We start from the raw sequence: 17,666 nt of genomic DNA, 5'->3' as shown, positions 1-17,666 counted from the left end.
GCAACAATCCGAGACTATGAGTTCATGACCATGTTGTGATGCACCGCAGGGGCGACGGCCATTTTTAGCACCGGGAGGGATGTACAAGTTTTGCAAGTTAGAATCTACAAGTTTGACACACAAGGGAGCTTGCTAACTTGCAAGTTAACGGGGACAATTTAACTTGCTCTGCCACAAGTTCCCACAAGTTAACTTTTGGGCGGCGCAAGTTCGAATTTCAAGTTAAATTGTGAACCCTCACTGTATTAGGCTTCACTTAGGGACAGCACATCTTTGGCTGGGCTTGAGCGAGTATAAACCGCATGGCAGTCTTTTATTGAACGCGTCTTGTCTCTCAATGTGGATCTATCTTTCTCCAGACCACACCTTTCGATGACGTCCGAGACTTGCCGAGTCATCGTAGGCCATTACAGGCTACTGCTTCGAGACACCAACGAGGACTTTCGTTCACGCTACAATTCAACTCATTTTCCGCTTTCGGCCGGTTCTTCCTGTTTAGAATGTTGATTCACTCAATCTTCTCTCAGACTTAATGTAGGCGATGTTATCTCCGACGTTCTCATTCAACTTCTCCCTGACCGCACTCTAGGTCAATCTCCGCAGACGCTCGGCGTATTCGTGGTTGGAAATGAGTATGTCTCTAGTCTTGTCTTCTAACTTATGGTTTCGTGTTTCAATTGTATAGTTCTACATCATCGAGGGATGATCAGGGTCACATCTTTACCATCCGACTGCTTGACAACGTACATTTGACGCCTCTGTTCCTGTTTATTATGTCGAATGAAAGTGTGAACGTTGTGGGAAAGATCATCGTTAGCTTGATTGCGAAGTCGCCATCGACAGAGCCCTGAGGCCTCTCGGCTCACGCCATGGAGTTGGTTGCCCGTCAGCAAACCACAAATTCGGAACGGAGAGACAAATGTTATACGGCGTGATGGCAACCGATACCGGGACCAGGACCTAGCCTCTGAGGTGCGCATCCCTGCGTCTCTCGCGCCCCTCGCGAAACGCTCATACTTACGAAGCAGAATTGTTTGATCATCGCCAGTCCCGCCATCAGCCGCTTCCTCTCCACCATCAACAGCCCGATCTGCCTCCACATGCATCCTTTCTCATGAAGCGCCTACTTCTTCATAATAGCTTCTTCTCGAAACTCCGTGTCTAATCGGAGATGTCATGGCAATTATTGCCAGCCCACAACTGCCCACAATCGCTTGAGTGGTACTGATGTGGGCGCTGAGAGGATCCGGTTCGATTATGATTGACACTGCTCAATCTAGTCAAGGTAATCAAAAATACCCTTCATCCTTCCGACTTCTGTGCTCTGAGTACCTTCTCGTCACAATAGTTCATTTTGTATGTGATCACTCAGGCCGACTTATCATTCCACGCTGGTTTTTCGCGCCCTTATGCATCTTGTTGTTCTTGAATTGACCGCGCGTTTTGTTCGTACTCTTGTCACGGTGTTCCAGTGTGGCCGTACATCGATGAAGACCCGCAAACACACCCTCGACTAACGGCGATCACCCCGAAGTTCCATCTACACAATAATTACGGAGATCCCTCCCACGGTACTTAGTCTTTATTGTACTCAGTGCTTGGCTTCCCATTGGGTTATATCCCCCACTCGCAGGTATTTTTCACCCAATGGTGCCTCCAGATCCATTGTACTGACTATTTCTAAACAAAAACCATACTGTCAATCTTGGCAGTAATTTATCTGCTTGAACGGTAGGTTACTGAGAGGCGAGACTGAAGAAGTCGAAATTGAATCGATATTCTAGCTTCATCCACAAATTACAGAGCAAAATTTGTTTCACGGCTTTATCAGTGTTAATATACTACAGTGTCCATTAGACCGTATCTGCAACCGTTTAAAAATGACTTTAAAACTGCGATCGGGCCAATCGTCCCGTCCCATTCAACCTTAGCGAGCTTTAGCGAGGTCAAAAATTCACTCGCAGATACGGTCTCTTGCGTCACTTTGATTATGACGAAGTTTACGCGTGAAATAGTACTTGCGGTGAGACTGAGCGAAACTGTGTGGAAACGTCATCTCGGCCCGGTTCATATTTCAATCTTTTTTTTTATGATCGCTGTCGCTCTTTGGGCTTTGACTTGCTGACCTTCTGCTAATGCCTCATCAAATCCTCTCAAAGCACTGCCACTAACCAGTTTCCAGTACAGCTCGAACGAATTCCACACCTTTCCCGTGCGAAAGTCCTTATAGACCTTGATCGCCAAAATGCATCGCATTAATGGGCCCTAATCGGGATTTTTTGATCTGGTTCGTGTGTACGATGTGACCTCTATCAGTGGCCCTTAACTCGCAGAGTCTTCTGTCTTCTTCATGAAGAGCTTGTTATCGTTTCCGATCTTCCCCATTCACCGCGTTACTTTGTCTGATGTAGACCCTCAATCATATCCACCCCACTGTTTGCACCGACGAAACTCTCACTCCACCGCTGACGCATACGGCTCTCATGCCATTGACTTGGAACTCCTACTCAATCTCAGAGTTTGATTGACTCCCTTTGGGCTTCATGACTGTATGGAGTATAGTCCATCGAAGTATAACATGAACAGTTTCTGGCGAAAGATGGGTGGGGGTCTGACTAGGTCAAGCTGGTATGGGCAATAGGATCCCCGCGATTGTTACGGCGGTGATCTGACTTACGAGGCCGTTGACTGCCATAGAATACACTGTCCGGTCGGGACGACACCATTCAGCCCTAGTGTACACGAAACACAAAGGATTCTACTTTTTGTCCGATACGTTTCGGGTGTCTTACTCGATCTTCTTCAAGAGATATGTCCTGATTGGCGGCCATGCTCGTGGTTTTGCCAGGGCACACTTTTACTATCCCCACCTTACCACGTATCCGCTCATTCACACAGCGATTGAGGGTAGATTATAAGAAACATGTAACGGGCTATTCCATTGAACTACAATGTCTGCTCGTGGTTACGGCAGGATGACTCTTTCACCTAGCATCCTCCTTCGCCCTTTATTCACCATTCTGCCGCGAGGTCCTGGAGCAGCGCCCAAATACGAGGATCTGTAATCCAAACCTGATCCAGTACTGTGTCCCTCACAGGGTCTTTCTGATGTTTTTCCAGCCGCGTCACCGATACCCATCCACCTGCCACTGCAAGGCCCGTCAGAGTCTTGTCATGGAGAGATTTCTGCTGAAGTCTTTTGAGATAACGCTCGACCTGATCTAACGCTTCCTCCCGTTGATCCTTCTTGATCTTCACCTCTACGAGTAAAAATGCTATATCGCTGCCTTCAACTTCATCGTCGTCAATTTTGTCTTCATTCGGATCCGTCGCGTGCGGTTCGAAGCGTGTCGGTGGTTCGTTGGCTGCAACGGTGACTATGAAGTCGGGTAGCATTATGCCCTTTTCTTGCCCACCAAGTTTGCGAGAGATCACTAAATCTCCACTAGAGTCCAATGACATCAATGATGTGTCACTGTCCTCATCGCTGTCAACAGGTTTTGGTTGGTTCTTTGCCGGTTTGCGTAATGCGCCTTGAGGTTTGACCATATGACCATTGGGACTTGTGAACAGGCTGTCCAGATATGACTGGATGGGGCCATACCACGAATTCTCCAGTCGGGGAGCATTCTCTTTCATTCCATCCAGGCGAATGTTTATGTCAAGCTTTGAGGACATCGCAGACATCTTTAAGAAAGTCAATTTTAATCACATCAATCGCATGGATGGTGCCTTAGGAACACTCACCGCTGTAATAATGAGTCAATTATATAACGGAATTCGAGTGAGCTGGATTGAGGAGGAAATTTGCGGCCTTTATGTTAGGACACTGCAGTTAGACTAAGAAGAATATATGAGGCTCTGACGGGTCCGCTTACCTGCAGAGGACACTATTCACTGCTCGTACCCTAGCTTCATGCATCCAGCGATTTAAATACAGCGGTGACATAGACCTCAACCGTTAATGATCTGTAACATGATCTATTTCAGTATGTTTCACCACTATGTTCTCACACTCTCTTCTCTCTAATTGTTAACACAATGAAACACTGTCCGTTCGATCATCAAAAGCCTCGCAACAATAGAACGGTTGCTGTAACGGTTTTGATGCGGATAAAACCGCGTGCTGAAACAGTGGACTCATTACTCGTCAATCCTTGTCGGTAGAATCACTATCAGAGGCAGGTATTTAGTCATTGCTCAACCTGGCGGTTGTGAGCATTAGTGTCAGGAGGCGCGAGTTTAGGAAACCCCATGAGACTGTGTACAGCCACCATCGGTTCTCTCTTCTCCGTCAAAGTCGACTTCAGGTCGTTACTTGAGTCTCCAGTTCTTACTGATGTTGACTCTCAAAGTCTCATGTGATAATGTGCTGATAGTGTGGTCGACGCTACTCGTCGGCTGTCCGACGTTCCTGTTTCATACCTCTTTCTATCAGTCGTTTTGATTTATTGTCTTTCTCGATCCGTGCATGCTCTATCACTGAATACCGTTTCACTGTTTTTCAGTGCTGTGTCCCAATCTATACCAGGCCCGTGCGATACATTCAATATCACCAGTTTAGAACTCCATCGTCTGGCATTTAGTTTTATGTCCTCAATTTCATTGACACTCTACTGTGTAATAGCGAGTTTGCGGTGCGTAAAATCTACACGGCGGGTTTCGTCTGCAACATTCCCGTTGCATAGAAAATTCTGAGAGAACTCGTGAGCACTCTATAGCCTCAGTATAAGATGTTTCCTTATCAGAATGAGTTGCCAAATTACCCGGCTCATGCTGCAGCGCTGTCCGGAAAGTGCTGCGTTGGGCAGAATCTGGGCTCCGCAAACTCTCTAGTAGTGCTGACACGCTTGCTGCTTACATGTTCTGCAGCATGCTACATGCCAACTGGTGGCTATGAAAATTATCACTCAAGAAGTATGACTGAAGTTATTGATGTGCTTTAAATGTGTTTTACAAACGGGTTTCACAGAATCAAACAAGTACTATTAGATGTTGGTGGATATATACATCCTTCTTGGCGATAGTTCATTCAGCTTTGTGCCTAGATATTGTATTTATATCAGAGGACATGACAATGTTTAACATGTGGGGTATTCAACAAGATTTCTTTAAGACAGTCATCAACTCACCGGAATGTCGGCTTAGTCGAGAGGACCACGATAAGTGATCCATTCCCCAGTCCCACCCCATTCATTGCTTTTCGCCTCTTTATCATTCACTATAAAGCCGTGCTTCGATAAGAATCCGACGCCGTATTGATATGTAGCAGAGTGAAGCGGGCGTGCGATGGTCGTGTAGTCGCGGTGTGTTCCATATACAAAGGCTTCCGCAAGTGGGATTATGAATATGACGTTATCGTCTGGCTGGAGTTGACCCCGCGGAGCCAGAGGATAGTCGACCAATTTTGGTAATACCCTCTTGTTTCCTTCCCAGTGTTTCCCCCACCAATCCAAGATCAAAATCTTGAGTGAATAAAGGTCTGGGTCATCATCAGGAAGGTCGTAGTCGCTGATATTCTCCTTCGCCCATTTTATAATCCAGGACAAGGAATAGGTGAAGCCTCCGATAGCGTACATTTCTTTTTTCTCCTCTTCTAAAAGTCAAGAGTCAGCCTGCATCAACAAACGGTTAGTATCATATACATACCGCGAGCTGCACGAGAGGTGGGAGATACGTCAGACATCCGCGTCCGTGAGAGTTATCACGAGGGGGGTTTCTGGGTTCGTGTGGATAATGCTGTCTGTCAGATTTCGAACGGTAGCTACTTAAATAAAATCCTGCCGGCGCTTGTGATCTGATGGCTACAACATGAAGAGATCGATCATTCTCACGCTATTGTGTTTGCATCAAGATCAACTTCGATAGGTAACCATCGGAGCGTAGCCTCAATCTATCGTACCACTAACGAGTTCTCCGGGTCCTCATCCTGCTCTCTTCGCACTTGGGGCCATCTGATCTCTTGATATGGTTGTCCCACTTGTAGAGGATCTCCATGTTTCCCTGTAACTGGATGGTATTGTCCCACAACAACGCCGTGGAGGCCGAAAGAATGTTCTTGGACATTTCACTGATTCAAGCTCGTCAGTCTGAGTGTATGACAATAGAATATCGATGCATCTTTCTGAGTTTTTTCAAATGAAATTCAAAACGAGTTTCAGGTAACATTGGGAATAAACTAGATCGGTTTCTGAACATCATGAAGTCGCCGATCGTTAACATCAAGGGCGTATTTTATGATTGCCGAAATTGATAGGTAGGATCGTCCCTTGAGAAACGTACAGGGGATCAGTTATACCTCCGAGACAAATGGTAGCCATACAGTTTCACCTTCTTCCAGGTCATGTCTTGATTTTTCACTGTGTGTGGCGACTTCGACCTGGTCATCAACGGGACAAGAGCCGCGTAAGATTGGCGGCTCACTTATGTCTTATTGTTTTTGCTCTGTAAGTCCATTCGGCGTAATGCTGATGTCAGATGCAGTATCGGGGGGGTGACAGAGCAGAATTTGTCATATATAAGCAGGGATGCTTTAGTTTGTGGACGCCAGTGCTGCCCCAAGATTAGATGTGCGTTTCTCTCTATATCCACACACCTTAGAGTCGTAGATGATGACACTGATATCTATTTCAGCAATTATCAAACGCGGCAACACATTCTGCACCTCTTTTACAAAACCAATTGCACGTGCCGGGTATGTTATCTACAACGGTGGTTGGATTTGATTTGTATAACTGATGATCTTCGACCGCCAGTCCCACTTATTTACAACATGGGGAAGCCATTCATACCGAAGAGGCGTATCAACTGGATGATGGAATCCGACAATCAGCCACGTCTCGAATCGTCATGGTATGGCCCCATAGAAGCCTACCTAAGGGACATTTTCACATTGGACGAAGGCTTTATAATCAAGCCACAAGCGCCCTTGCGCGAGGAGGCGAACCCGAACGTTGACGCTGGACACACGTCCGAAGACTCTATGGGAGGAAAGGTTACTAGTCGTAAAGCAGGAAAAGAGCCCAACCTCATGATTCCCGACTTCATCGTGGTGCGAGGAGTAAATCATCCCACCAGAGCGACAAAGGAGGATCTAGATGCTCGGTCGGAATTAAACGACGAAGAAAACGAGGAAACGAACGGCCCAGACTCAGACACAATTATTCTGGTTGTCGAAGTGAAAAATTATGAAGCCTCGAGGTCCTCAGCTGCTGTCCAGATGTCAGGATACCTTGACAGGGTGAAGTGTAAACCAGGGATGGTCGACAAAAAGGTGCCAGGCCTGGTCGTTTGTGGCGGTGCCATTGACATTTGTCTGGCCAAGTATGAGCTCAAAAGAGGTCGTATTCAGACCTCGATCGAGAAGCCGGCACAATATAAGGGGTTAGCTCTCACTGATCAAAGTCTTGAGACATATCTTAAGGGGTTGAAGATGTGAAGAGGTTGGAGTTCGGAGTAATTACACATATCACAACTTCTTTCATTAGACCATGTTTGATCCAATATGAATCAACACAGTTTATCATTACCATGAGAAATAATCAATCCGTATCAAGAGCTCCTCGATTGTGTGCACATTGAATATCCATTGAGCTTTCATTTGTGTCCGCGAATGTACATTCCGAACCAGCAATGACTCGTCACTCACAGGCAAGGCTTGGGCAAGTCCCCGGTAGAAGTTGACGGTATCTGTTGCTAGAGCGGAGGCGGCTGACCGAGGGTAGGCTAAAAGGCGAGAAGGAAGATACTTGGTGTAGAGCACCGTAAGAGTGATGTGGCAACGGCGCTTTGTAGAGGTCGAGAACTTTCTAGACGGGTCTTTTCACGATCGCACAACCTTTTACTCAGGTAAGAAAATATTGTCCTATGCACTATCGTACATTGAGGGTGACGAGTTTATACTGAGCTTATATTGAACTTGAACTCCGCTAATTCTGAGCCCGAGCATTTTTTCATCATGGTTTTTTCAATGCACATCGGGAAAATTCGATGTACATTAGTTCAAACATGGTCTCTTATGATGCAAATATTGCACACTGGTCAGGACTGCCGAGATATATCAAGATCATATAGACATCAATGTATGAGCGTATGTTCGACCAAGAGCAGTCACAACGCTCCGAGGACGTGAAGTCAGCATTGGTCTCAGAAGGAATGGTATATGTGAACTGTACGTAATACGAATATATGGAAAAATAGGTATGGCTCTCCATCGACAATGGTCTCTAAGTATACGTGCAGGTGGTAAAGTAACATGAGTATATTGGAAGGGGGTACGAAGGGGGTGGATCGTCGAGAAGAAGAGGAGTGCATGTGTAGGAGGGTAGAAGTATGACTTAGTGTTCTCGGCCAGAGCCTGTGCGAAGTCGATAGGGATGAGGCGTTTGATGAAATTCGGCTCGACGATTTTATTGATCGGGAGCTGGCCTGTCCCAATACTGAGAATACCGGCTATTTGGCGATCGGGGAAGATGAGGTTTGCCTCTTGAAGAACAACGTCGCACGGATTGTTCTGCACTAAACCGCCATCCATATATGTCTGTTTGATCTCATCGACCGTAATGACGGCGCGTTTAAAGAAGGTAGGAGCTGCGGTCGTAGCGCGTGCGGCCTCGATTATGGTGCATGGGATGGGAAGTTGGCGAGGGGCTCTATAGGTACGGATGAGCAAGGGCTGCTGTGCTTTCATGTTGTCCGCTAGGACGGTGCATACGAATCTGTAGCAACGACGCTATAGTCATACACGCATGAGATGTAAGACTATGGAACGTACGTTCGGCAGACACCGTCTCCGGAGCGTGAGTCCACAATTCCTGCCATACTATCGTCGCCGTACTCTTTGACAATGGTCTTCACGGCATCCTCCAAGTTCGATGCCTTGTACCTGCCATCCGGTGCAAGCCCATTTTTGGTTTGCGAGAATACCTTCTTGGACAGCTTCGCATACGCCTGGATAGCGTCGTCCACGGACATACGAAGACGGCCCAGCATCAGAGCGATGAGGCTGTGGGTGAAAGCCGAGAGTATAAGCGCCCAAATATCGATCGTACTAGCGCGACGAAGACTCACCCTCCAGTACTCGTACCACCAATGAGGTCGAAGACTTCGCAAGGGAGAGGTTCTGTAGGGAGTTTTTTTTCGTCTTGAATCGAGATCATGATGCTCTTGAGGATGAAGAGTGTCGACAATCCGCGTATACCTCCACCATCTGGACTCGTGAACCATCAATATCGCCGAGCAGATATCAGAAGCACGTGAGAACGTACCGAGTGCGAGAAGATTAAGACCCTTCTCCTCTCGTTCGTCCATGACCTTTCTATGGAGGAAGTAAAGGGATAGCACAGTGAGACGAGAATGAGAGTCGTTGATGATGAGGGCGAAGGGCAAAGTCTTCGAGGTGCTCTGGCGCAAAGAGTTACACGGCACAGCCTCAAAACCATTTATTTATCTAAAGTTAGAACATCATCTTTGGGCCCACGTCTTCGCCCTCCCTGACCCTAAAACCTCAGAGCCAGATCCTCAGGCCGGTGCCTCTAATTCGAGTCCCTCAAAAACTCCATCACAACCCTTCCTCCATTCCGATCCTGTACGTCGTGGATGAGCGTGGAGATGATAGGAAACGTGATATCGAAAAGGCGAGAAATACCACAATGCTCGCGAGCGCGAGCTTACTCTGGCTCTCTTCAGGTGAAAGAGACACGAGCACACAGTAGGGTTACTCACGAGGAATAACAACACCGCAACCCAACAAAGGACGAGTTGAGGACGACGCCGACCACTGTCCATCCAAACACGTATCAGTCTAAATCCAAATTCAAGCACGGACAGGGAGCTGAATACACGTACCTGTGAATTGGGTTCGACTTGGTTGTAGTAGCTATCGTTGTTCAACGAGATAGTGAAGAATTGAATCACAAAGATGACAGGAACAAAAGGGGGGAAAGTCCACCCAGGCGGAGCAAGGTTCGCAATACCGTCCTCGCCGAGACTCGAAACAGGCGCAATGGGAAGTGTCACAAGAACATGCCTCTCAGCATAAGTCCTCTTCATCACTAACGCATGGCACAACGTCTATCCGTTCGTACACATGAAGAGAAAGAATGCAGCTTCCTCTACGGTGTACTACTGCTGCACTATCCAGCTACAGAATGAGGACAAGCCGGATCCTCGGCAACGCATATGGTGTCATGGCGCGTACAGGCTCGCTCGTAGTGACACCGCCCTCGTGTAAAGTTCTCGACAATACGTAGTCAAGCAATGGGCCCAGGTAAACGTCTGGCCATGTTGCGCTGTGCCTGGTTCAGGCAAATCGAGAGAGGAACGGATATGTACATCGCGAGTTTGACGGTTTTATCCAGCCGTTCGTCATCGACATCGGTTCACCGTGGAAATGATGATTCAGGAATATCATCCTGACAATGAACCATAGTCCAGGGTACACGGGATATTACCACGTGCATACGCCTTTGGATGGGGACGTAGATGTATTACCCCGAAAAGACGAGTGGTGGGCGTAGGATTCTGATCACGGTTAGAGCTAGAGAGAAATGCGTTTATGCGATCTCCATCGCGGCAGACGTCGCGAGGAAGAGATCCCCCAGTCATTCGTCCTCGACATTCTCAATAAGCTGATGGCTATCGACCTTAGCATGAGCCAAGGATCACAGGAGACGGGCGACGGGCGACGGGCGACGAAAAGACGAGCGGTGGGCATAGGATTAAAATCGTGGCCAGCGACAAGGCTGGAGATGCATGTATGCGTGTATGCGGTCTCTATCGGCGCTGAAGGCACCAGAGCGGGACATTCTCTAGGCGGGAGGAGGGACGCAAGGAAAGAATAAAGAATGGGTATATGCGTTCATATGCATTTAGATTTGAGCGCTGGAGAGACGTGCTGTATGTGCATGAACGCGTTAGAGTGATCAGCATACATGAACAAAACGAACAACGGCAAGGGTGGATGTATGCATTCAGATGAGCTGTCTCCTGACTACTGATGGCGGTTTATATGCATCGCTTGGAGGGAGGAAAGAAAAACGACGAGCGAATCGTAGTCTACCCTGACAAGGTATGGATCTGAGGCATAGATAGGTGGGCGTCCATAAATCAGATGCAGTGTACGCATTCAAAACATGAACATATGCTCAAGGTGCTCTGGAATGGGCGTGTCATCCTTTAGAGGGACCACATGGTTTCACCATACCTTTCGCAGAAGTCCAAGGGCGTACGGATACACCAAGATGGACAGATCAAAAGAGGTGAGAGAACGAGGCATTCAAAACGCCGTACACAGCATAGATCATTCCCATCGCCAGAGACGACATCCAGCATACATACAACAGGATGCATGCACGCATTCTGTCAGCCTACTCGTGTCCTGGCTAGAACGAGCTCGAATGCTCGCCATGATGGAGAAGCGAACAAGAAAAATGGGCCACGATGCGCTAAACCGAACTGGATGTAGCCCGAGCGCTATTTTTGAACACGCTGGAGAAAACGTCTTCGGCCGGAGCGCAGCAAAGAAGTGAAAGAACGAGGTCGGGTTTCCTAAGCCAAGCGCAGCAGCACGGAGAGTCTCGCAGATGAAGAGTCGCTCTCGCTACTCTGAACGACGACGAGAGACTGGAGAGGAACGACGATGACGGCGTTGATGACGACGGGACAAACGACGGCAGGCAGCCGCCTACTAACTCCGCACGGCGTCGAGTGCCCACCGTTCCCACGTGGTCGCTTCTATCTTTCCCTTGGTGGCTAGCGGCTAGCCCGTACGGTGTCGGCCTCACCCTTGTCGTTCGCTTTCCCCTTCTCTCTTTTTCCCAGCTAGCTAGCCAGCCAGCGCGAAGGACGACGACAGCCGCGGTCGACGTCGAGGACGAGCAGCACAAGCGAAAATGTCGGGTCCAGGTCGCCGCGAATCATCGTCGTTCGAGAGCTCGTCTCGAAGCTCGGGAAGCAGCAGTGGTGGTCGCAGCGCCGAGCCTCCTCAGCATCAGGAGCATCATCCCCAGAGTACTTCTACTAGTACTGGCACAACGTCGCCTGCGTTATCCGATGAGCCAGCCCCGGTGCCCTTCCCTCGAAACGACAGCCCCAGTCCGCCTACCCCACGCACGCCCTCTACGCCCTTTTCCCCTGGCCAAGATGCACCCCTTCTGACGAACAACTCCTCGCCCGATGCTTCGCCCCGTTCTCCAGCGCGGACGTTCTCCACCGGCGCCTTCATCTCCTCGCCTCTCAACCCGAACGCACCCCATGGCGCAACCAGTCCCAACCCCGCCGTCAACAGATCCCGACCAGGCTCGCGCAGCGGCTCTATGTATCTCAATATGGACAGGATCGCATCGGAGGAGTCGCAGGCTTTGGGATCACAGACGCCACAACAGACGCGGGGATCCATGATTCTCTACCGACTCGCTTCCGACGAGGAGTCCGCTCTCGGGGCTGGTGCAGGTCTGGGAGTGGCAGGCTCAGAGCTACAACCTCCCCGTCTGAGCATGTTGAATCGTAATTCCGTCGTTTCGACTTCCGGCGACTCCATCTGGTCTCTCTCCTCCGACTCCAAATACCCCAACGCCGTCCTCGGCGGGACCACCTCCGTCCGTGCACGCGGCCTCGTACCCTACGCCTACGACCCGCTCGACACGAAAGAAGTCGCAGACGACGAGGAGAACGGCGGGCTCGACCCGATGCACGAGTATGCCGTCGGTGAAAAGGATCGTTATGAGCGGCGGTGGATCACGGCGCGGGGGGTGTTGAATGTGGGCGTGCTGGTGTTGTTGGTGATGGCGCTGTTGGCGCTGTTCATTGCGTATCCGGTTATTACGTTCGTTAGGGATAATGCGAGGAATTTGTTGATTGCGGAGAGTGGGAGTAATACGGGGGGTGTGGTGGGCGGGGAGGAGGATATTAGCCAGTGCGTATTTTCTTCCCTTTCTCTTTTCTTTTCTTTCGTTGTATGCGTTTTGGTTCTTACGGGGAACACGCCCACCCCCACAGATTCTCCGTCCCAACCCTCATCGACCCCGACACCCCCTCCTCCGCCCTCACCCGCACCGGATTCGACAACGAACCCTACACCCTCGTCTTCTCCGACGAATTCAACACCCCCGGACGCACCTTCTACCCCGGCGACGACCCCTTCTGGGAGGCCGTCGATCTCTGGTATTGGGCCACTAACGACACGGAGTGGTATGATCCGAGACAGGTGACGACGGCGAATGGGAGTCTGGTGATTACGATGGAGGAGGTGCAGGTGGGGGAGGTCGTGGGGAGTGAGGATGACGGGAAGGCGTGGGATGGGACGGAGGGGTTGCCGTATAGGAGTGGGATGTTGCAGAGTTGGAATAAGGTGCGTGTTGAGACTGTTGGTTTAGTTGTGTTCTGACGACGGGTCCATAGTTCTGCTTTACGAGTGGGTATGTCGAGGTTAGTATCACGCTACCCGGTCCGAATCAGGAGACGACGGGATACGTGAGTCTTTCCACTCTTGTTCTTCATATCTTCATCGACGATTAATTGGATGTATGATATAGTGGCCCGGCATATGGACAATGGGCAATCTCGGACGACCCGGCTACGGAGCGACGACAGACGGCCTATGGCCTTATTCGTACGTTTTATATCTCTCACCCTTTCCTTCTTGACTAATATATCCCATTCCACCCTCCCTCCTCACCAAACAGCTACGACTCCTGCGACCTCGGCACCTTCCCCAATCAAACAACAGCAGATGGGTCAGGCCCAGCCGGGACGTTGGAGACGACGGCGAGCAGCACGAAGTGGGATCATCATTTGAGTTGGTTGCCGGGGCAGAGGTTGAGGTGGGGTTTCTTTTTGCTTCGTTTTTTTCTTCGTCGATGAGTCTTTTGTTTTTCGGTGGGGGTGAGGATTGGGCGTTTGGGTATGAGTGAGGGAAGGTGTTGCGTTGGACGGAAAAAACGTATGCATTGATAGGGAAGAGAGTATGATATCCTGGAAGGGGTGTACGCGGAGATGAGAGCCGAGATACGCAATGGACGCATATATGCGTTCGAAGAGATCAGGACGGTGGTTCGTGATCGTCCTGATGGATATACGTGTTGTTCTCTCGATAAAAGCTTATCCTCCCGCAGGGGTCGTACTCAGACCCAGCGCTCGACTCGTAACAGATCTCTCCACCGTTTAGCCTTACCTCACGATCTATCGCCTCCCAACACCTCACTAACCCTCCCTCCCTCCTCCCTCCCCACAGCTCCTGCACCTGCCCAAACGAAGACCACCCCGGCCCCTTCTCCTCCTCCACCAACACCTTCCGCGGCCGCGGCGCACCCGAGATCGACGTCCTCGAAGCCGAGCACAATAAGCTGAACACGCAGACGGGCCAGGTCGTGAGCCAGAGCGCGCAGTTTGCGCCGTTCACGCATGATTATCTGTATAATAACGCGACGACGGATCAGTTTGAGATTTTCGATGAGACGATTAGTTGGCCGAATACTTATAAGTGAGTTGTTCGGTTTTTTGTGCATTGTGGCATTGTGGGATGTGGAATGGGGTGTGGTGCTGATGTGTTAATTGCGTGGGTGTGGAACAGGGGCTCGGCGATTCAGCAGGCGGTTTCTGCGCTTACGCTTACGCCGTCCGATATGTTCCAAGGCTCGGGACAGCAGTTCACTACTTTCGGTATGTATTCTTTTTTTTCTCGTTTGCTTACAACAATCACTGACTTACCCTTGTCAATGTTTCTTTCGCTTGCACCACAACTCGGCGACCTTATCCAGGATTCGAATACTGGGCGAACCCGTCCCAGCGCGACGAAGGGTTCATCACCTGGATGGCGAACGGGGCAAAGACGGCGAGGATGAGCGCGGCTGCTGTTACGGCTGATCAGGGCGACGGGGGGAGTGGGGTTGGGGATCGGTTGATTCCGGAGGAGCCAATGGTGCGTTTTCATTTTTTCTGTTCATTCAGTGGGAGGGGATGTGCTGATTTTGATTTCGTGGTCGATAGGCTCTCATTATGAATCTTGGAATCTCAAGTACGTTCTCCCCGCTGTTCTTCACCCCATTCGTCGTAATCGTAATCGTGCTCATCTCGTTCTCGTTCTGTGTTGACGTCCAATAGCGAACTGGCAAACTGTCGACCTGAGCACGATGGAGTTCCCGGCGACGATGCTCATCGACTATATCCGCGTGTACCAGCGTACGGACTCGCAGAACGTGGGGTGTGATCCGAAGGATTATCCCACGGCGGATTATATCGCGAAGCATTCGGACGCTTATAATAGTGCGTGTCCTTGCTTTTTCGCTTCTTTCGTGGTGGTCGTAGATGAGGGTGGTGTTGACGATTCTACTGCGATTGTAGACCCGCAGTTGAAGCACTGGACGACGGCCGACGACGGGAGTGGGTATAATGCCACTTTCCCGAGGAATCAGGCTGTGAGTCCGAGTGATCTACCTATGCTTGGTTGATTTTTGTTTGATGCTGATTTTTCTTGGTGTTTTTGTAGTACTACGGGAGCTGTTAGTCAACTTCGTATCATGGGATCCCCCCACCTCTCGTTCGGCCTATCATCCCTCGCCACCAACCCAACACCGAACCCACGCCGCATTCGCATTCGCATCCGCATCGCGCAGCAAGCACCCCGCTGGCTCACTGACAACTCACCCACTCACTCATCGTATCATTCCCTTCTTTCTTGTACTCTCGTTCCTTACTCTATATCCACGCCCGGCCACTCGGACTTATTTCCTTTTCCGCGCTCGTTTTCGTCCCGTATATTCTTGGTTTTGTCCCGATCGTTTCGTTCGTCGGCCCTAGCTCGTTACATCGCCGATGTCTGTGTCTGTGTTATTACCCCTCGCTCGCTCTCGCTTCATGTCATCTTTTCTTCTGTTTTGTACCCCCTCAACCCTCAATCCATTCCGTTCGCGCAGTCAAAACCCGCACACTTTTCTCTTTCGTCGCGCCCCGTTGTTCAATGCCACTTTCTTCATTTTTGCAACCCTTCAACCTGCAATCACGATATTTCACCCTTTTTATTACGTTCGATTGTTCTTTTTGGACATTACACTTTCGATTTGAGATTTGAGATTTATCTTCGCCGTAGCACTATTTATTCCCTCCGCCATCTGTCATCCATCACATCCACCCGCCACCGCCACCCACCCTCCATCAATTAGCTGTTACCCTCGCCACCCTCTCCTTCGTCGCGTCGTCCCCACTCGTCCGCAGCTATAGTTACCCATATACGCCCTGCTCAAGGGCTTGATCACTACATATGACCGTTATCATCGCTCTCAACCGGTTACCCTCCCCCCTCTCGGTTCGGTCTCGTCTCGGACGTTGTTCTTATTACATACCGCCACTCCTCCGACCCTCCTACCCTCCAACCCTCCTCCTCATCGATGTTTCTTTTCTTGCGTTACCCGTTCGCATTTGTATGGCATAGAGTCATGCGCGTTTCTTCTTTGGATGGACAGTCGATGTTATAGTGATATAGTGAGAATCATAGTGTTTCGGTCGTTACTCGATGGATTGAACAACGTCGGCTTCAAGACACTGGATGGAGCCGGCTCTGTGATGAGATATTCTGGTTATTGCATGGCCGAACGAGGGAAGGTGGGTCTATTCTGAACCGAGCTATGTAGTGAGTTTATTCTGATACTCTGTTCTGAGGTGAGTCTATCTCGCTATTCCCAGAATATTGTTCTTGAGCTGATGAGAGTCCTCGTCTCATCGTTTCAGGATATGCTCGTGGTTCCGATCCGGTGGCAAGTGGTAAGTCTGGCATTCGCAGCGTTGGATTCGGGCGAACGAGACATCAGGGTATCCGCGATAGTCGTGCTCTGCGTGCACCGTCAAAGAGACGTCTCATTGTTGGATGAATGGGTTCGTGTTGCAGGTGGATGCTGCTCGGTTTCGGACTGTCCTATGTGGTTTTCGTCACGGGTGCATCTGAGCTCAGTCGATGGCTCTACACGTATAGATATCCTATGACGCTCATCTTCAGCTAAAGGCTATACTAATACAGCCTTCCTCATAGAGTTGTTCTCAACCGCGGCTTGGGGTAGAGTTCGGGACGAACGACGAGCCTGTTCTCCTTGGAGTGTGGGGCGATATCCGCAAAGGACTATATAGTCTATTCTAAGGTAAAACGAGCTTACGTTATTTCCGTTCTGGAACTGACGAAAACGGTTCACAGGCCATATCCTCTCCTTCGTCGTTCTAGGACATTCCGGTGGTTCCGATGTGAGGGTAAGTTGGTTCCTTCTCACGTACAGGTTTCGTGGTATCCTCGTGACTTGTACATACTCAACATCGGGAGGTTCTTTAGCGTCAATTGGGATACGAATGGCTGGGGCAGGTCTCCCTTGGGGTGTACTCCAACTCTGATAGCTTTAGATCTTTCGGAATGCCGAAGTCAGCTCCATTCTTCACCCTCGCAGATCGTTGCAGTCGAAAAAGAATTGCATCCTTTGAGACATCTGCGAGCATCACAACGTGAAAGACCTAGGCCTTGTTCCTCAACTATCTGAGCATACAACATACGCGTTCGGTGCGATGTCGTGCTTGTCTTCGTCCAACTTTGACGGACTGTCGGTGGTCTTGTGAGTCCTTATCTTTGTTCACAAGTTAATTCGGATCAACGAGTGCCAATCGCGCCCTTTATAGCCCTCTCTGTACCCGTT

General features: G+C 49.7%; 5 protein-coding genes across 5 annotated transcripts; 2 read left to right on the top strand and 3 right to left on the bottom strand.

The window, feature by feature from the left end:
• Window positions 1-1,591: 1,591 nt before the first annotated feature.
• Window positions 1,592-3,687, bottom strand: STEHIDRAFT_116439 (uncharacterized protein; the record flags this gene model as incomplete). Its single annotated transcript, XM_007311267.1, has 4 exons — window positions 1,592-1,680; window positions 2,127-2,232; window positions 2,678-2,732; window positions 3,017-3,687. The coding sequence occupies 4 exons, from the start codon at window positions 3,685-3,687 to the stop codon at window positions 1,592-1,594; spliced, it is 921 nt and encodes a 306-aa protein (XP_007311329.1).
• A 1,261-nt stretch (window positions 3,688-4,948) lies between these two features.
• Window positions 4,949-5,699, bottom strand: STEHIDRAFT_150920 (uncharacterized protein). The gene is made up of 3 exons (XM_007311266.1): window positions 5,650-5,699; window positions 5,133-5,596; window positions 4,949-5,044 (listed from the first exon to the last, which is right to left on the bottom strand). The coding sequence occupies exons 1-2, from the start codon at window positions 5,684-5,686 to the stop codon at window positions 5,145-5,147; spliced, it is 489 nt and encodes a 162-aa protein (XP_007311328.1). The 5' UTR covers window positions 5,687-5,699; the 3' UTR covers window positions 4,949-5,044; window positions 5,133-5,144.
• Window positions 5,700-6,772: 1,073 nt separating this feature from the next.
• STEHIDRAFT_163566 (uncharacterized protein) lies at window positions 6,773-7,438 on the top strand (the record flags this gene model as incomplete). Its single annotated transcript, XM_007311265.1, has 1 exon — window positions 6,773-7,438. The coding sequence occupies one exon, from the start codon at window positions 6,773-6,775 to the stop codon at window positions 7,436-7,438; it is 666 nt and encodes a 221-aa protein (XP_007311327.1).
• Window positions 7,439-8,145: 707 nt separating this feature from the next.
• Window positions 8,146-10,050, bottom strand: STEHIDRAFT_163565 (FabD/lysophospholipase-like protein; the record flags this gene model as incomplete). The annotated part of the gene is made up of 7 exons (XM_007311264.1): window positions 8,146-8,168; window positions 8,236-8,651; window positions 8,714-8,731; window positions 8,774-9,004; window positions 9,070-9,208; window positions 9,267-9,402; window positions 9,847-10,050. 7 exons carry the CDS (start codon window positions 10,048-10,050, stop codon window positions 8,146-8,148), a joined length of 1,167 nt encoding a protein of 388 aa, XP_007311326.1.
• A 1,728-nt stretch (window positions 10,051-11,778) lies between these two features.
• Window positions 11,779-16,361, top strand: STEHIDRAFT_88074 (beta-glucan synthesis-associated). Its single transcript, XM_007311263.1, has 12 exons — window positions 11,779-12,913; window positions 12,997-13,348; window positions 13,399-13,470; window positions 13,533-13,609; window positions 13,683-13,820; window positions 14,231-14,479; window positions 14,570-14,658; window positions 14,757-14,917; window positions 14,986-15,013; window positions 15,100-15,261; window positions 15,340-15,413; window positions 15,485-16,361. The coding sequence occupies exons 1-12, from the start codon at window positions 11,892-11,894 to the stop codon at window positions 15,500-15,502; spliced, it is 2,442 nt and encodes an 813-aa protein (XP_007311325.1). The 5' UTR covers window positions 11,779-11,891; the 3' UTR covers window positions 15,503-16,361.
• The last annotated feature ends 1,305 nt before the right edge of the window (window positions 16,362-17,666 follow it).

The sequence above is a fragment of the Stereum hirsutum genome (assembly GCF_000264905.1).
Source record: "Stereum hirsutum FP-91666 SS1 unplaced genomic scaffold STEHIscaffold_25, whole genome shotgun sequence".
NCBI classification, from domain to species: Eukaryota; Fungi; Basidiomycota; class Agaricomycetes; order Russulales; family Stereaceae; genus Stereum; species Stereum hirsutum.
Note: the sequence above shows the minus strand (reverse complement) of the source record. Positions and strands in the feature narration are given on the sequence as shown.

Excerpts from the sequence above, each read along its gene's own strand:
- STEHIDRAFT_150920 (XM_007311266.1), bottom strand. The coding sequence starts at position 5,686 with ATGTCTGACGTATCTCCCACCTCTCGTGCAGCTCGCG. Across the intron at positions 5,597-5,649 it reads CACCTCTCGTGCAGCTCGCG|AAGAGGAGAAAAAAGAAATG; the intron begins GTATGTATATGA and ends CTTGACTTTTAG.
- STEHIDRAFT_88074 (XM_007311263.1), top strand. The coding sequence starts at position 11,892 with ATGTCGGGTCCAGGTCGCCGCGAATCATCGTCGTTCGAGAGCTCGTCT. Across the intron at positions 14,480-14,569 it reads AGTTGGCCGAATACTTATAA|GGGCTCGGCGATTCAGCAGG; the intron begins GTGAGTTGTTCG and ends GGTGTGGAACAG. Across the intron at positions 15,014-15,099 it reads TATGAATCTTGGAATCTCAA|CGAACTGGCAAACTGTCGAC; the intron begins GTACGTTCTCCC and ends GACGTCCAATAG.